Source organism: Mauremys reevesii, linkage group 4 (assembly GCF_016161935.1).
Source record: "Mauremys reevesii isolate NIE-2019 linkage group 4, ASM1616193v1, whole genome shotgun sequence".
Lineage (NCBI taxonomy): Eukaryota > Metazoa > Chordata > Testudines > Geoemydidae > Mauremys > Mauremys reevesii.
In genome coordinates, this window is record NC_052626.1 from 131,401,893 (window position 1) to 131,418,616 (window position 16,724).

Below are 16,724 nucleotides of genomic sequence, written 5' to 3' on the forward strand. Positions count from 1 at the left end.
GGGAATGAAGCTGGGCATGTGTAATATTCCATTCCCTCTATATCTAGAAAATGCTGGATTTCCCTGAGCATTTGATGCTGTTCTCGCCGTCTGTGTCATATACTCACAAAGATTCTTTATTTGGTGTGCTGGTTATCGTCAGCTGTATTTAGGAAAACACTGTTTCCTGTTGACTTGTGGGTTCCCAGCTGTGATTCCAAACATTGTTGGCCAACCCGCCTCCCCCAGCCTTTTTGTCCCTTCCGCCCATCCCACCCACCCCTTTAAAGCGAGAGTAAGTGACACAGCAAACACTTTTCCAAGAATTCACATGGGACCTCCTCATCCAAAGCCCTTTTGAAGTCACTGGAAGGGAGTCTTTTGATTTTGCTGTGAGTATCAGGGATGCTAATTGTGATTCAGTGACTCAGAATGATAAGGCTACTGTTCCGAAGGTGGCCATGATAAAATAGCAGAGTTAGGGAAATAATTCACACTGGAAAATTTCACATCCTGAGCTAATCTCTTTTGCTGGCTAGGGAATATTCCCGAGCAGACCAGGATGTCCGCTGACTACTTTAGTTCATGGTTTGAAATCATTCAATGCACTTTTTATTATAATTTTTTTCCTCTGGAGTATTCACCATTTTCTCTGTGTTGGTTAGTTGTGATTGGTCAGGTGAGTCCTATGGTATTGTTTCTCCTTCCTGATTGGAGAGGAAGATCTTGTGGGTAAGGCCTTGGATTGGGATTTAGGAGAATCAAATTCAGTTTCTGGTTCTGTGACCTTAAGAGAGTCATTTAATCTGTGTATGAACTTCCCATCTATAAAATGGGGATAATACCTCTTTCCGCTCATATTTTGCCCGTCTTGTCTGCTTGGGCTGTAAAATCTTTGGAGCAAGGACCATCTCTCACTCCTTAGCATAAGGAGGCTTCCCGGTCTCAGATGGATTATTCTACAGATGGGGAACCGATGCACAGAGAGGGGAAGTGACTTCCCCAAGGTCACACAAGAGATCCGTGGCAGAGTGAGGAACTGAACTCATCTCACTTTAATGCCAGGCCCATGCCATCGCCATATGCAATGAACCCATCCTTCCTCTCTGGCAGGGATTTTGTTTCATGATATCTGACACTCATCGAGGAGAGTCAACCCCGAGGGAAGAGTTTTAAATGGAAACAAGGCGAACGAGCGCTTTAAACTGGTGAAGAGAGCGCCGCCTGAGTCCGATACGATCTGCCTGACGTGCTACTGTTATTGCTCTGGCCGGGGAGGCTGCTGAAGCGCTAGGTGAATTAGCAAGCAGCAAAACAACACCTGTTTGTGATTATGTTTGCCCATCTCCAATCAGCGTGAACAGCAGCTGCAAAGTCACCCCGTTGACAGTGCATGAACGAGCCAGGGCCTGCTCTCTTCCAGCAGCGCCTGCTTCTAACTCCTGTGCCTCCAGATCCCTGGATTTACCTGGCTGGTTCCCTCTCTAATGGTTGCCATAGAACCTACATAGAGAGGCATCGCCCACCCGGCTGTCTCTGTGTCTATGCAGCTCCCCACTGTGAGAATGCCACAGCTAAGCCCTGGCCTGTCTCTCCTGCCCACCAGGCAGTGCTCTTGAAACGGTGGCCGGGGGGTGGCACGGGGCTTGGAACCGGATTGCCTTTCTCCAGCCAGAGAGCAAAATAAAGGAAGCGGCCTGGTCTCCAGCTGCTTCTCTTTCCAGTGACTGAGGACAATGGAGAACAGATGTGAAAGCTTGACCCCTAGTGGCTGTAACTCTCGGCTGCGGTGCAGGCTGTGAGGAAGGTGGGCCGTGAAGCTGTGGAGTGGTGTAGCTCAGGCGTCTGCCCCATCCCAGCTACACAGCATGCAGAGCTCAGTTCCTTCACCTCCTGCTCCCCCATGCACATCTAGGGATGTCACTGCCCAGATAAGCCACTCTAGAGCCTTGCTCCCAACAAAACCCTAGAACTAGAGGATAGTGAGAGCTAACCCTTTCCTCTAGGAATCCAGAGAGATGAACGTGACTTGTCTGAGGCTTCACAGCACGTCAGCGTCAGAACGAGGAACAGAACCCAGCCCTGATTCCCTGTTCCTCACTGTAGTATCGATTATTAAACTTCAGAGAAATCTGTTGTGTGAAAAGGGCCAGGCACTGAAAGTGTTAAATGCTTTGCCAATGATAAACTCAGCATGTTGTTGTTTGGAAATGATCTGAGGATCAGGGAACTTGATGGGGCCAGATGAACTCCTGGGACCTGTTTCTCAACTGGTGTAAGGGGCTAGTGCTGCACTGAAATCCATGAAGCTCTGCTGATTTACGCCAGCTGAGGATCTGGCCATGAGGTCTCCTTGCCTCCCCGTCCATGCATGCATGGTTTCAGTGACTGCATAGAAAAATAAACACATTTCCTTATAGCTCCACATACAAAAATGTTACCGTTGGCATCCTCCAAGGAGCCAGGAGCACAGGGACTGAAGGGGCTTTTGTTGGGGAAAATGGCTGCAAAATAGTAGTAGGTTTTTCTTCCGTCCTCTCTCTCAGCCCTTCTCCCCCACCCCCCGTCCAGAAAATGAAAACCCAATATTCACACATGGGGGTTTATTACTGCACTCTGGTGGAGCGGAACTGCAGTTTGGGATGGCTCGGCTTGGTACCATCGTTCCAGATAGAAGGACACATTCTGCCCTGGAATCCACCCAGTGGCCTGCACTTAAAACCCAGGTTGATGTACCTGCAGCGCTCAGGAGTGTGAAACACCTCCCCCGCCTTGAGCACTGGAGCTACACCCCTCTACACCTCCCACCCCCTGGTGTAGATGCAGCGAGGTCAATGGAAGAATGCTTCTGTGGATGTAGCTACCGTCACTCGGGCAGGAGGAGAAGCAAAACCCCCTTTTGGTCGCTGTTGGCAAATACAGTGCTGTAGCAATGCCACCAAAGGCCCACGTGGCACAGACCTGGCCTCAGCTCGGCTACTTTGCTGTCACTCTGCTGGGAAAATCCTCCCTGCAGACCCCAGTGTGACGAGCGGGCACTGGGGAGATGTGCGGGAGGGAAGGTAACAGACTGGAATTCCCCAGCTGCAGGGTTCACTCTGCTTCACCCTGCATTTGCCCCCAGGGTCCTAATGTGACCCCACCTACATGGGGGGAAATGGGAGGACCCGCCAGTGCCTTCCCCCCTTGAGTGCTGCTGCACAGAGACCCTCTGCAGAGAAGGCTCCAAGCTTCAAGGGGGGGGAGGGTTTGCACCCCACACACAGAATCCCAAAACTCTGCCTTTGCCCTGAGCCATTGTAACTGCAACTACAAGGGGAAAGACTGGCTCCAGTGTCTGTCCCCAATGCAGGCCTGTCCACCCTACAGCTTCTACCACTGATAGTGCCAATGGAGAATGATGGGTCCAGCATAGACACCCCTCTGGGCACAGAACTCCCAGGAGAACAGAACTGCACAGCTGTTAGCCCACCGCCTGTGGCAGGCTGTAGGGGTGTGGGTGGGTGGCATAGGCCTGGTCTACACTACGCGTTTAAACCGAATGTAGCAGCGTTAAACCGAATTAACCCTGCACCCGTCCACACAACGAAGCCCTTTATATCGATATAAAGGGCTCTTTAAACCGATTTCTGTACTCCTCCCCGATGAGGGGAGTAGCGCTGAAATCAGTATTGCCATGTTGGATTAGGGTTAGTGTGGCCGCAATTTGATGGTATTGGCTTCCAGGCGGTATCCCACAGTGCACCATTGTGACCGCTCTGGAAAGCAATCTGAACTCAGATGCACTAGCCAGGTTGACAGGAAAAGCCCCGCGAACTTTTGAATTTCATTTCCTGTTTGCCCAGCGTGGAGCTCTGATCAGCACGGGTGGCGATGCAGTCCCAAATCCAAAAAGAGCTCCAGCATGGACTGTACGGGAGATACTGGATCTGATCGCTGTATGGGGAGACAAATCTGTTCTATCAGAGCTCCGTTACAGAAGACGAAATGACAAAGCATTTGAAAAAATCTCCAGGCTATGATAGACAGAGGCCACAACAGGGACTCAGCACAGTGCTGTGTGACAAGCGTAACGGAAAGCCAAAGAATCAAATGGATGCTCATGGAGGGAGGGAGGGGGGCTGAGGACTCCAGCTATCCCACAGTCCCCGCAGTCTCCGAAAAGCATTTGCATTCTTGGCTGGGCTCCAAGTGCCTGAAGGGTCAAAAACATTTTCCCGGGTGGTTCAGGGTATATCTCGTCAATTTAACCCCCCTCTCCCCCCGTGAGAGAAAAGGGAAAAAAAATCATTTCTCGCCTTTTTTCAATGTCACCGTATGTCTACTGCATGCTGCTGGTAGACATGGTGCTGCGGCGCTGAACAGCAGCATCCCCTCCCCTTCCTTTCCTGATGGCAGATGGTGCAAAATGGTGGAAAACTGTCCTCATCAGCCTGTCAGTGCTCCTGGCTGGCCTCGGTGAGGTCAGCTGGGGGCGCCTGGGTAAAAATGGGAATGACTCCTGGTCATTCCCAGCAGATGGTACAAAATGCTTGGTAACCGTCCTCATCATAGCAGCTGGAGGCTGAGCTCCATCAGCCCCCCCCCCCTTTCATGTCTAAAGAAAAGATTCTGTACTCCCTGGACTATCATAGCAGTGGGAGGCTGCGCTCCTCTCCCCTCCACCCTTTAATGTCCTGCCTGGACTATCATAGCAGCTGGAGGCTGCCTCCCTCTCATTTTATCTTGCTAAAAAGTCAGTGTTTCTTATTCCTGCATTCTTTATTACTTCATCACACAAATGGGGGGACACTGCCACGGTAGCCCAGGAGGGTTGGGGGAGGAGGGAAGCAACGGGTGGGGTTGTTGCAGGGGCACCCCCTAGAATAGCATGCAGCTCATCATTTCTGCGGGATCGCTGGGGCTCTGACATGGAGCGGCTGTGCTCTCTGGTTCTTGCCCCATATTCTAGGCAGGTCTGACTCTATTTTTAGACAAAACATAAAGAAAGGAATGACCCAGGGAGTCATTCCCATTTTTGTCCATGTGCCCCCGGCCGACCTCAGCGAGGCCAGCCAGGATCACCCATGACAGCAGCAGACGGTACAAAAGGATTGATAACCATCATTGCCAATTTCCAAATGCAAACGGTGCAAAATGACTGATAACCATCATCTCATTGTCAATTTACAATGGCAGACGGTGCAATAGGGATGGTAACCATCTCTGCTACCTTGCAAAGGCAAATGAATGCTGCTGTGTAGCACTGCAGTACCGCCTCTGTCAGCAGCATCCAGTACACATATGGTGACAGTGACAAAAGGCAAAACAGGCTCCATGGTTGCCATGCTATGGTGTCTGCCAGGGCAATCCAGGGGGAAAAGGGCTCAAAATGATTGTCTGCCATTGCTTTCATGGAGGAAGGATTGAGTGACGACATTTACCCAGAATCACCCGCGACACTGTTTTTGCACCATCATGCATTGGGATCTCAACCCAGAATTCCAATGGGCGGGGGAGACTGCGGGAACTATGGGATAGCTACAGGATAACTCCCACAGTGCAACGCTCCTGAAATCGACGCTAGCCTCGGTACATGGACGCACACCACCGAATTCATGTGCTTAGTGTGGCCGCGTGCACTCGACTTTATACAATCTGTTTTAAAAAAACGGTTTCTGTAAAATCGGAATAATCCCGTAGTGTAGACATACCCATAGATGTGAAAGGAGCTCATTAAACACAGCCAACGGAGAGACCGCATCACCCCTGCTAGATTTACAGGTATCCACATCCCCACTCCAAGTGCACTTCAGACAGCATTTCATCCTCTGCGGGGGTGAGCTCTGTATCAGAGCTCTGGAGAGACAGCTCCACTGCAAACCCTCCCTGGGGTCATTATGCCATAGAAAAAAATCACACCTGCACACACTCTACTCTCTTCCTTCTGTTCCTTCTCCAGCAACTGGGCATGCCTGGGCACCCCGTCTCCTCCCACCCCCTCAATTAGATGCTGCCGAACAAGACTGTCTTGGTGCACCTGCCGTTTCAGTTTCAGGGGTCCCCAGGAGGTTGCCTTTGAGGAGCTGATTCAAAGGGCTTAGCAGTGCTTGGTTGCCTGCTCTCTGGGCTCCCATTTGAAGCTCCTTAATTCTGTAGAGGCTGCTGGCTTGCCAGTCTCACTTGCAACAGCTGGGATCCGTACGGGGTGAAGTTCACCTGCTGATCAGAAACCAGGGCCACTATCTCTGGGATTTTGGCACATGTACTTTTTGTTCCAGCTTTAATTGCAGGCTCTGGCATTCCACTGAGAAATGCCCCAGACACCATCAGGCAGGAAATCCTAGATGCTCAGCTGCAGCAGGATGTATGCTTTATTAGGCGAATATCCCGCAGGAGCATTCTCAGTTTCAGATAATACATGGTCACAAAAGTATGTCCACCTTGCGGTGCGACTGGAGAGGACTTGGAAAGCTCTCAGACCTTGGGAAATGGCACTGAAAGCAGAAAGCTGCCTCCCCTTTCTCCCTTAGGTCCTACCTCGATGGGGCAAAGTGCAAACCCTCCATGGGGGAGGAAGAAAGGAAGGAAGGAGTGGACAACAGGCTGTGCAGAGAAACAGAAGCTTAGAGCAGGGTGGTTTACAGTGCTCTGGATGAGCGCTAGGGCCTGGCGATGACTCCCTCCTGTGTTCCCCTCCTTCCTATCTGGGTTCAGGAGAACATCTGAGTCTAGGTTTGACTACAGATGATGAGCCAGCCTGGTTAAAATAGGAGCCGCCACTCAGAACTTAGGTCCAGGGCAGTCGGGTTAAAGATGCTCCTACAACATCTTCCTTGAATGGGGAGTCCCAATACTGAGCCTACAACCTCCCCATCTTACCTGCCCTCCAGCCCCCTTCCTCTACTTCTTACTTGCTGTGTGGCCATGGTGGGAAGTGGGGCTGGGAGCTGGCCCTTGAGCCTCAGTTAGGCTTTAGAGTTTGTTATCTCATCTAGCATCAGGGACTTCTTGTGAGAGAGTCAACAGGTCTTGCCTCCACCAGCTCCCCATCTATTATCATTTTACTGCAAGAGACAGCTTTGGCTAATTTCTCTCCTTCCACCTGAATCCACTCAGGGATCTTCCTCTGGGGTAGGCCAGACTGCCTGCTGCCCTGTTCTGGGGCAGTGGGGCCAGGAAACCCCACCTCTGCCCCCCCCCAATCTCCCACTACCAGATTTAAGATGCACTTCAGAGCGTATGCTCCCAAAATGCAGAATGGTGTCATGGAAAACCTTCCTCCATTTCTCTGAGATCACCAGGGAGCTGGGATCCACTCTGCGCCACATGTCCGGCTTCTCCTTATAGATCAATACTGTATATACTTAATTGGTTTACCAGAGCAGATGAGTGTGTAATATCCTGGAAAATATTCACTCCAGATTTCTGATGAAGCCTATGGAAACCCAAAAACAGAGAGAGCCCCTGGGGAAACTACCATCCACTCCACAATCCTGACCAGGATTTTGGAAAAATCATAGAAGAGACCAGCCTTGGGCTGTGCATAGAGCCCAGTTCATGTAATGATCTGTGCAGTTATGTCATTCGGTCACTAGATGTCTTTGTATGCTACACAGATTTCCAGACGGGATGTGGTACCTGGTAAACAAGAGAGAGAGCTGGAACTTGAGCTGTGTGAAAGTCTGTTTGTGTCTGTAGCTACAGCTGTTTTCTTTAACAGATGCCTGTTTATGAAGGAGTTTGGTTCTATTTACCATGAGCAAGAACTCTGATAGTTTGTGGTGTGTGAATACTCATGCAGCGCAGAGCAGCGCAGTAAAGTTTGGCAACATACCTTACTACCCCAGCTCGGTGCTTTGATTTAAAAAGATCGAAGCAACTTAGGACACAGCAAATCCACCTCCTTAGTTTTGCATGGGATTGATTGTATGCAATTGTAGGGCATTTGGGGAGTGTTAGTCATTTTCCAGGCAGTCTGTTAGATTGGCTAAATATATTCAGTGAAATGGCTAGTTCATTTCCTTCACACTCATCCTAGGGGGCTGATTTTCAAATGCTCAGCACCCAGAATTAGGGTACCATATTTTCAGATGTGTTCCGCACCCAGCAGCTCTTTGGAAACTCCAGCCATTTCTTTAGGGGCCGAAGTGGGAGTTGGACTCTTACGCTAAATCTGGCTCCAATTGTGCTGAGCACTGGGAAAGCCTTAGTGTGCTAAAGGACGCAGCAGTGTGCAATGGCGTACTAATGATGCTAACCGGTCCTTGATGAATGAGAGCAAGCGCTCCCCAGTGCAATCACCAGATGTGCATTTCATTCCGATTTAATAACGCATTTATTGTGGGTCCATAAAACAATGAATTGTTCAAAACGCATTTCCACAGCTGTTCCCTGGGGCCCGTTCTCTTCCATAATGATCCCTCTCCTCTCATTGTGCTTGCTGTCCAATACCTAGTTAGCTAATGCCCTGTTTGTGAACCTTCCTTTTACATGATGTGACCAAGTCTCAGCTCCATCAGAGCACGTAGCTCTTTAGAAACATCCCTCAGGTGGGCCAGGAAGTTCTCCCGAAGGCTATCACTAATTATTGTCTGATCACATAAGAAATGTCTCAGATGCAATAACACGTGCAGCTGGGAACTAGGTTCTACCCTGTTTTTTGCCTGGCTTTCTTTGTCTTTGATCAAAGCAATTGTTCTTCTTGATCTGCTCTGGAATAGCAGCCTGTTCCTTGCAACTGGATGTTCTGGTTTAATTAAAGGTAGTGCACTTCAGCGTGCAATGGAGTCTGCCATGCCCTGATGGCCCCCTGCATTGTGACACATAACATGCACCAATGTGTCCTGGTGTGATGCTATGCACCACATATCAGAGCATTACACCATAATGGCCTGTACCATCTATTGCTGAAATCGAGTACCAAATATCAGGAGGTTTCTGTTGAACCACGCATACTGCATGTAGTAGTGCTTGACTTTAGCAACGAGTACCACAGTGGTACACTCTGGCATAATGGCATGTCCCCCACATTGATATAATCCAGGGGTCAGCAACCTCTGGCACGCAGCTCGCCAGGGTAAGCACCCTGGCGGGCCGGGCCAGTTTGTTTACCTGTTGCGTCCGCAGGTTCGGCCAATCACAGCTCCCACTGGCTGTGGTTTGCTGCTCCAGGCCAATGGGGGTGGTGGGAAGCCAGGGCCAGCACATCCCTCTGCCCATGCCGCTTCTCACAGCCCCCATTGGCCTGGAGCGACGAACCGTGGCCAGTGGGAGCTGCGATCAGCCAAACCTGCGGACACAGCAGGTAAACAAACTGGCCTGGCCCGCCAGGGTGCACACCCTGGCGAGCTATGTGCCAGAGGTTGCCGACCCCTGATATAATCAAATATAAAGGTGTGTGCCACGTATTCTGAAGACATACCAGGCCTTTCCATCTGGTTTAGCAGATTTCAGCCTAATGGCGTGGATTGCACATGTGCAGTTGGCATCCACCAGTGTTGGTGTGCACTGTACGACTGCACTGTACGAGTGCATCAGTGTAACGGAGTCTATGATGCATTTGAAACGTGCTCTGACATCATAGCATGTGCTGCCCATTCACCAAGTCCAGGGCAGGATCTGGATTGATGTGCACTGATGAACATGAGAGCTGCCATACTGGGTCAAACCATGGTCCATTGTGCCCAATATCCTGTCTCTGACAGTGGCCTGTAGTGGAGCTTCAGGGGGAGTGTACAGAACAGAGCAACTACAGAGTGATCCACCCGTCTTTCACATTCAGCTTCTGGTAGTCAGAGGTTTAGGGTCGCCCCAATCCTGGGGTTGCATGTAACAGTGCATGCTGCACTTTGGGGTGCCGTGCGGCAGAGCTACTGTGTAGACTCTAGAGAGACATGCAGAAAAAGCAGGTCAGCTATTTGCTAACTCGAACCTCAGTGCCAAGGGACTCGGCAGAGGACTGCTTGTGGGCCTTTCATCGTCAACACTACGAGAGCAGAATTACTCAACCGTCCTCATCAGCAGAGCAGAAGAATAAACAGCACCTTTGGCTGGTTGAGGAGAGCTCAGTCATCTGTGGCTGTGACCACTGGGGTTTCAAAGAGGATGGGGCTTGTGCCGTGATTACATGGAGCATAGTTGTGAATGGGGTGGACTCTGGCATATCCATGTTCAGCTAGCAATTCCTTCCAAGCACCAGATGGAACCTCGCTTCCTGACATGCCTCATTTCAGCTAGCGTGGGGCTTTGCTGCTGCCTGTCTGTCTTCCACCCTTTCAGTCAAGGCCTTCCCCACCCTCCCACCCGCTTACATTCTGAACTCATCCGCGACTGATTCCAGACTCCCTGGCACCGTTTGCTACTGCTCTTGTTTTTTTACCCATCAGAAGACACTACATTGCTTCTGATTTTCTGAAGAGGCTCAGAAAACAAATCAGTGAAATGTCTCACATCAAAGGTAGCATCAAGTGCAATCTTATGTACTGTGGTGATGGGGGATGAGACATATAAGTACCTAGAGACAGACAGACAGATTAGATAGATAGGAAGCGAGTCATCATCATACAAACCTCTCTAATATCATCAGAAATATTATAATAAGGAAGGATTGATCTCCAGGGATTCACTAAACTCTTGAGAGTGTAACAGATCTATCTATCTATCTATCTATCTATCTATCTATCCCCATACACCACATCTATCTATCTATCTATCTATCTAGAACAGAATAAATCTACCTTACATTGTACCTAAAATTCTTCTAGCCAGTTGCATGGGAACAACTTCTACTGGCTCAAATGGGAGGTGTTCACATGCCACTGGTGGGAAAGCCCTTCCATGTATATAGAATGTTTCATCCTACTGGATCCCAGCTGCAGGGCAGACCCTGGATCGGGTCGACAGCTGGTGTAAATAGATGTAGCTCCTTTGACTTTGGTGGCGCTAGGCCCACTTATAACAAGGGCCAGTCAGGCCACCTCAGTCAAACTCTGCACCAACTTCTGTTCCATGCAGCTCTCTGGAGTCGGGCAAGGTATAAGCCTAGGCAGATGCTGGCCACATCTCTAGAGATGATCTCACTCATCATTGCCTGTGGCCAGCTCTGGGTGGGACAGGGCAGAAGTTCTACATCTGCCCTAGGCTTAAGAGAGGAAATGAAGGCTACACACACACACATGCTGTGCAGGGAGCGGGCCATTATGGAGGCTGGAATTAACGCTTTTCATGGTCAGAAGAGGACGGAGAAATGAGAGGGAAGGGGGCAGATAGAGCTAGACTGCAAGGGATGGCAAAGTTGCTGCTGGGATTGCTGGCAGTGTCCGGGCTGCTGGCGAGACAGAGCTGGCTGGCTGGATTTTTTTTTCCAGGCCTGTGTCTCAGTTTTTCTGTATTTTATGTGTTTTTATTTCCTATTAAAAGCTCCCTGTCTCATTTCCTCCATGAAAAACAAGGCTCTTTCAGGGACATGAATTCCTTCAGCTCCAGAAGAGCCCTAGTCGGCACTGAAAAATAAACAGCCTGCAGATTGCAGCGTCTTTCCCCTGAGCCTCCTCTTTACCCCCACATTCTCCCCAGCCTCTTCTCCCCCCATAGCCTGTGGTTAGCCTGCTTTTATTCAGGGCCGCCCAGGGCAGGGGGCAAGTGGGGCAACCCCACAAGAGTTTTTCGGGGCCCCTGAAGCGGGGTCCTTCACTCGCTCCGGGGGCCCCGGAAAACTCTCGTGGGGCCCAGGGCTCCGGAGCTTCTTCCGCTCCGGGTCTTCGGCGGCGGGGGGTTCTTCCGCTCCGGGGCGGAAGGACCCCCCCACCGCTGAATTACCGCCGAAGTGGGACCTGCCGCCGAAGTGCCGGGTCTTTGGCGGTAATTCGGCAGCGGGGGGCCCCCGCCATGGGTCTTTGGGGCACTTCGGCGGCAGGCCCCGGAGCGGAAGGACTGCCCACCACCGAATTACCGCCGAAGCGGGGGCCCCCCGCCGCCGAAGACCCCAGGCCCCCGGAATCCTCTGGGCGGCCCTGCTTTTATTACCGGGATTTAGGGACATCAGAGATGCTGGTGCTAGAAAATGTTCTTTCTGCTCCAGACCTCAATCCAGCACTGTTTGCAGCCTCGTGCACTCAACGTATTCCCGTGGCCTTCCATTCAGGGCCTTGTTTTGTGCACCATGTTCAGTATTTGGTTAAAGTCTAAACTGCTGGTTACTGGCTGAGGACAATCTGTGAGCAACACCTTTCTTCCAAGGCTGCACTCTCCTACCCATGGATCCAGGGTGTGTCGTCTTCTGGCCTCCCACCCTGTGTGCCTGATCCACTAGCCTGGCCTCCCGCTCCAGTCCGGGGTTCATGACACGCTTCCCTGGCCTGTTATCTGTGTACACCAGTCAGAATTAAGGCCCTTTGGCAGAGTTGTGCTTGAGGGAGAGCCCAGAACAGGACTAGCAGGGATGCTGCTGGCTGGGATCACGGTTCATTGGAAAAACTCTGGGGAGCCCAGAACTGACGTGGCAGGAGATGCTGCAGGCCAGGAAGGAGATGCACTGGGCTCAGCTGTGTAGGATCCCAGTACTGGAATAGCAGGCAGGCCCTCAGGGGTGCACTCAGGTGAATGGGCAGAGCTATATGGGGGGAATCTGCAGAGTGTCCCCTCACCGTGTGCCTGCCTTTAGCCCAGACTATTCACCTTGCACGTTCACAAGCACTGAAATTCACCAAGATACTGAGGGAAGAACACCCCGGCGTTTTCTGCTGGGCAAAAATAAGTGACTCTGGCCAGTTTGTTTTCTAGCTGCGAGTGAAGCCTTTGGGGTGTTTGTCTGCCCTGGGCCGCACGTTCCCGAGTTTCGCTGGCCTCCAGGCTGAGGAGCACAGGCGTGGGAATGACTTTGTGATCCCTGCTGCGCACGGCAGGGGAGCTTGTCGCACACTCACGCCCAGGGAGGGGCTCCTCTAGCTAGAAGAGCCAGGTCAGCAGGGAGGTCTGGCCCTGGGCTACAGCCCTCCTGTCCAGTAGCTCTCCCCTGTGGTCACAGGGTATTGTCATCTGCCCTCCCACCAGAGACCCATGTCCTGCTCTTCCAGGCAGCTGCTTGCAGAGCCCAGCAGTGGTGTCTTTCAGAGGCTGGGGTGTGTTGTCCTGGATAAGAATCAGGTCACTGATGAGCTCTCTAGAAGGTCTCTTGGTCTTTTCCCAGCTGAGGAAGTTGCTGATGACCAGTGACAACCCAGAACAAGTCCCAGATGCTGTAGCCACCCAACTAGCAGCTCTTGAGGTGAGATCTCAGAGGGGATGGCTGGCACTTTCAAAGATCTGGTGGACCTGAGCCTGCTGCCGCCCGAGGCCTACAAGACCGAAGAATTTGAGGGGAGAAGGAAAGGGGTGAGGGTCATTAACTCAGGCAGCCTCCTTCACATTTCCGCCTCTTTGCTTATGCCAGGCTGGTAAACTTAGAGTCTCTCCTGTGGTGCGTTGGTACTTTTGGTCCTACCTGGAGCCAAAGGGTAAAAAAAAAGAGGTTAAAAAAAAAAGACAAGCAACTCAGAAACAAATGGTTTGGTTCCAGTTTGGTTCTGGACCCCAACAAAGCTCTGAAACCCATTGTTTCTAGAACATGATAAAGGCTCTGAAACCCACTGCTCCTAGAACATTACAAAAGTGCTGGAACCCACTGGTTCTAGAACACGTGAAATGTACTAGAACCCATTGGTTCTGGAAGATGACAAAGATGCTGAGCACAATTCAAGACCATGACAAAGGCTCTGGAGCCCATTGGTTCTAGACACACCAATGGCTCTGGAAGAGGGTGAAGAGTCTGGAACCCTTTGATTCTAGATCATACCAAAGACCCTGGGAACCCAGTGCCTGTCATTATTTTGAGAAGCCTCCAAAGTGTCTGCCGGCTGCATGTAACCCCCTTCCTGCAACCATGGCACAGGTATTTTCATGGTGACAGTGCTTCCACCCCCTGCCCCCATGCTCCTCCTGCATGCAGTGTTTTAGAAAGCTGAGGTTTGACTCAGTAGGGAGGGAAGGCAGGGTCACCAGGACCTTCATGTTCTTATTAACCTCAGCCATAAAAACAAAAATAATAATAATAATGAATAACTACATGACGTGATTGCAAGAAGCAGGCAGTTTACTCCAGCAAATACCAGTGGCCATTGCCAAGAGAACTGGAGTGTTGTGTTTATCCCAGCCAGCGGAGTTGGCTTTTGGAAGCTCTTCTCCATCGCAGTGCATCTCTGCGTGTTGCCTGCAACACACTGGCCGCCCACATCAACATCTGAGCTGTCGAGGCTCAGCTTTGAATTTGACCAGCCTGACAAGTGGAATGAGCTGGTGGGGTCTCGACTCCCGAGCGCCACTGGACAGCTCTGAAAGAGTGGTTGATAATGTCACTTGCAGCAGGAGAGCCTCCCCTTAGCCCTGCAGGCTCCTGGCAAAGTGTAGGACCTATAGAAACCATCCTGGCTCTGGATAGCTGTCCCTAGCAAGAGGAAGCAGTTGATTTAATCTTAAGGTTCTCTCTAGATTCACTGCCTTCAGATCAGCTAGTATCAACCTTGCCCTCCAGAGCTGCCTGCTCCTTGCACTGAGCTGCTGGCTGATGCCCAGTCCCTCAATAAAGCACTCCGCAACAAACACAGCGGTGGATCCAGCCAGCGGGGATTTGAGCTCCTGGCCCGCGTTCTGAGAATATTCTTGACAGTCAGTTTTACAGCCTTGGCAGCTAATCTCCCCCTTCCGTCCCTTTCTGTTTAAATCAAAATAAACTAGCAAAATCAAAGCAGCAAAACCCCAAGCACAGAGAGACGTTTATTCTCCAGCCGTGTAATAGATATTTATTATTAAATATTGGGGCGCGTGGAGGTGAAAGTATTGACAGAGGCAGAAGCTACAGCTCAGCTAGTTTGCCAGCTGCAGGGACGCTCAGCAGCTACTGATGCCAGTGGCTACTGGGGAGGAAAGGTGTTCTGGGAGTCCAGAGAGCTGCGTAGGAAATGGGGTTCCCATGGGGACATTTTTGAGATTTAAGAAAAATATTCTGTCACAAAGCAGGATGAAACGTCAAAATTGGAAAACTTTGAGTGAACCGACAATTAAAATAAAATAAAATAAAATAAAAATGTTGGTTTGAGTTGATCAAAATGTTTTGTTTTGATCATTTCAAATCAGACCCTTTCCAGAGAAAAGTTTCAGTTTTGACAAATCGGCATTTTTCCTAACCAGGGTAGGGAGGAAGTTTCATCCAATAGTTCCCGACCAGCTCTAGACCTGGGTTCAAGTCTCGGCTCTGCCACAGGCTGCCTGTGTGACCTCGGTCAAGTTACTTTATATGTCTGCACCTCAGTTCTGTACAAAAATACCCCTTCCTTTGTCTGTCTTGTGTACCGAAGACTGCCAGCCCTTTGGGTAATAACGCACAGGCATTACTACTTACAATGTAAGCCTCCCCAGACACTCAGTGGTTATACATTTAAACTGCCTGTTGGATGCTGGCTTATTATTTAGCTCCTCCTGACCTCAGACTGGTGGATTGTGACTTATATTTTCACCCTCAGAACCATAGCCTGGAAGTGGAGACAAGGTGGCTGGAGACCCATTAGCAAAGTAGGGAGTCTTGTCCTTCTGCAGCCGTGTGCCCTAAATCCCTTTCTATGGAGAGAAGGCGGTTTCATAAGGCTTGCGGTGAGCACTGCAGCCTGAAAAGGGGATCAAATGTTTTGAAGGAGGACAAAGAAACCAAGCGCTCTGCTGAGATCCCCCTGGAAGCTGGTGAGCATGACTGGCTGGTGAAAGTCACCACTGGCCACTGGACCTGCCAGCTTCATGGGCTTCTGCTCAAAGGTAAGAACCTTGCTGGGAAAAGGGACTTCTTGTCTGGGTTCGCTGCTCTGCACTGGGCATCCAGGAGCGGGGACTGCGAGATGGCACGCCAGCTCACGGAAATGGCCAAGAAAGCTGGCAGCTGCCTCGATGCGAACGCAAAGTCCTACGGAGGTTACACCCCGCCCCACATCGCCGCCATGCATGGGCGTGAAGATGCTGCTGCCATGCTGGTCAGGAATTGCCAGGCCAAGATGGCTTTCCAGGAGTGCAGTGGGAGAAAGCCCCTCCAATACTTAAACAATGAGTCGCCTGCCACCCTCCAGCAGCTCCTGAACAAGCCGGATAGTTCCAGTGCTGCTGCAGCCAGCCGGACTAAGATGACAAATGTGAAAGTTGCCATCTTGAGTCCCACCAGCAGGTTCCTTGGAGTGATCAAAGGCTTAAAGAGATCTGTGTCCTCCCTCAGTGGGTCAGCGGGTGCCAGGAAGACAGGTAAAGCTACAGGGATCTTTTCATCCCTCTCCAAGGAAATAAAGCAAGCCCAGAAGGAAGCCAAGACCAGAGGAATACAAATCTGTGTCTGAACTATTTTCTCGATTTGCTACTAGTCTCTGCCTTAGTAAATTCAAAGAGATGTGAACAAAGGCATCGGGGTCTCTGGAACTTGTACCACAAAGGCAGGAGGAGTTTTGCACCTGTACACTGGCACTACCCAGATTTCCTTAGAAATGCTGTAGCTGCCTGGTTCTCAAACTATGGGTTGGGACCCCAAAATGGGTCACAGCCCCATTTTAATGGGGTCGACAGGGCTGGTGTTAGACTGCCTGGGGCTGAAGCCAAAGTCTGAGCCCCACTGCCCAGGGTAGAAGTCCTCAAGTTTCGGTTTCTCGCCCTGTCCAGGCAGTGGGGTTTGGGCTTCAGTCCCCCTTCCCAGGAATCCC

General features: G+C 50.8%; 1 protein-coding gene across 1 annotated transcript; it reads left to right on the top strand.

The window, feature by feature from the left end:
* The first annotated feature begins 13,673 nt into the window (after positions 1–13,673).
* Positions 13,674–16,393, top strand: LOC120404709 (ankyrin repeat domain-containing protein SOWAHA-like). Its single transcript, XM_039537639.1, has 2 exons — positions 13,674–13,888; positions 15,516–16,393. The coding sequence occupies exon 2, from the start codon at positions 15,612–15,614 to the stop codon at positions 16,365–16,367; it is 756 nt and encodes a 251-aa protein (XP_039393573.1). The 5' UTR covers positions 13,674–13,888; positions 15,516–15,611; the 3' UTR covers positions 16,368–16,393.
* The last annotated feature ends 331 nt before the right edge of the window (positions 16,394–16,724 follow it).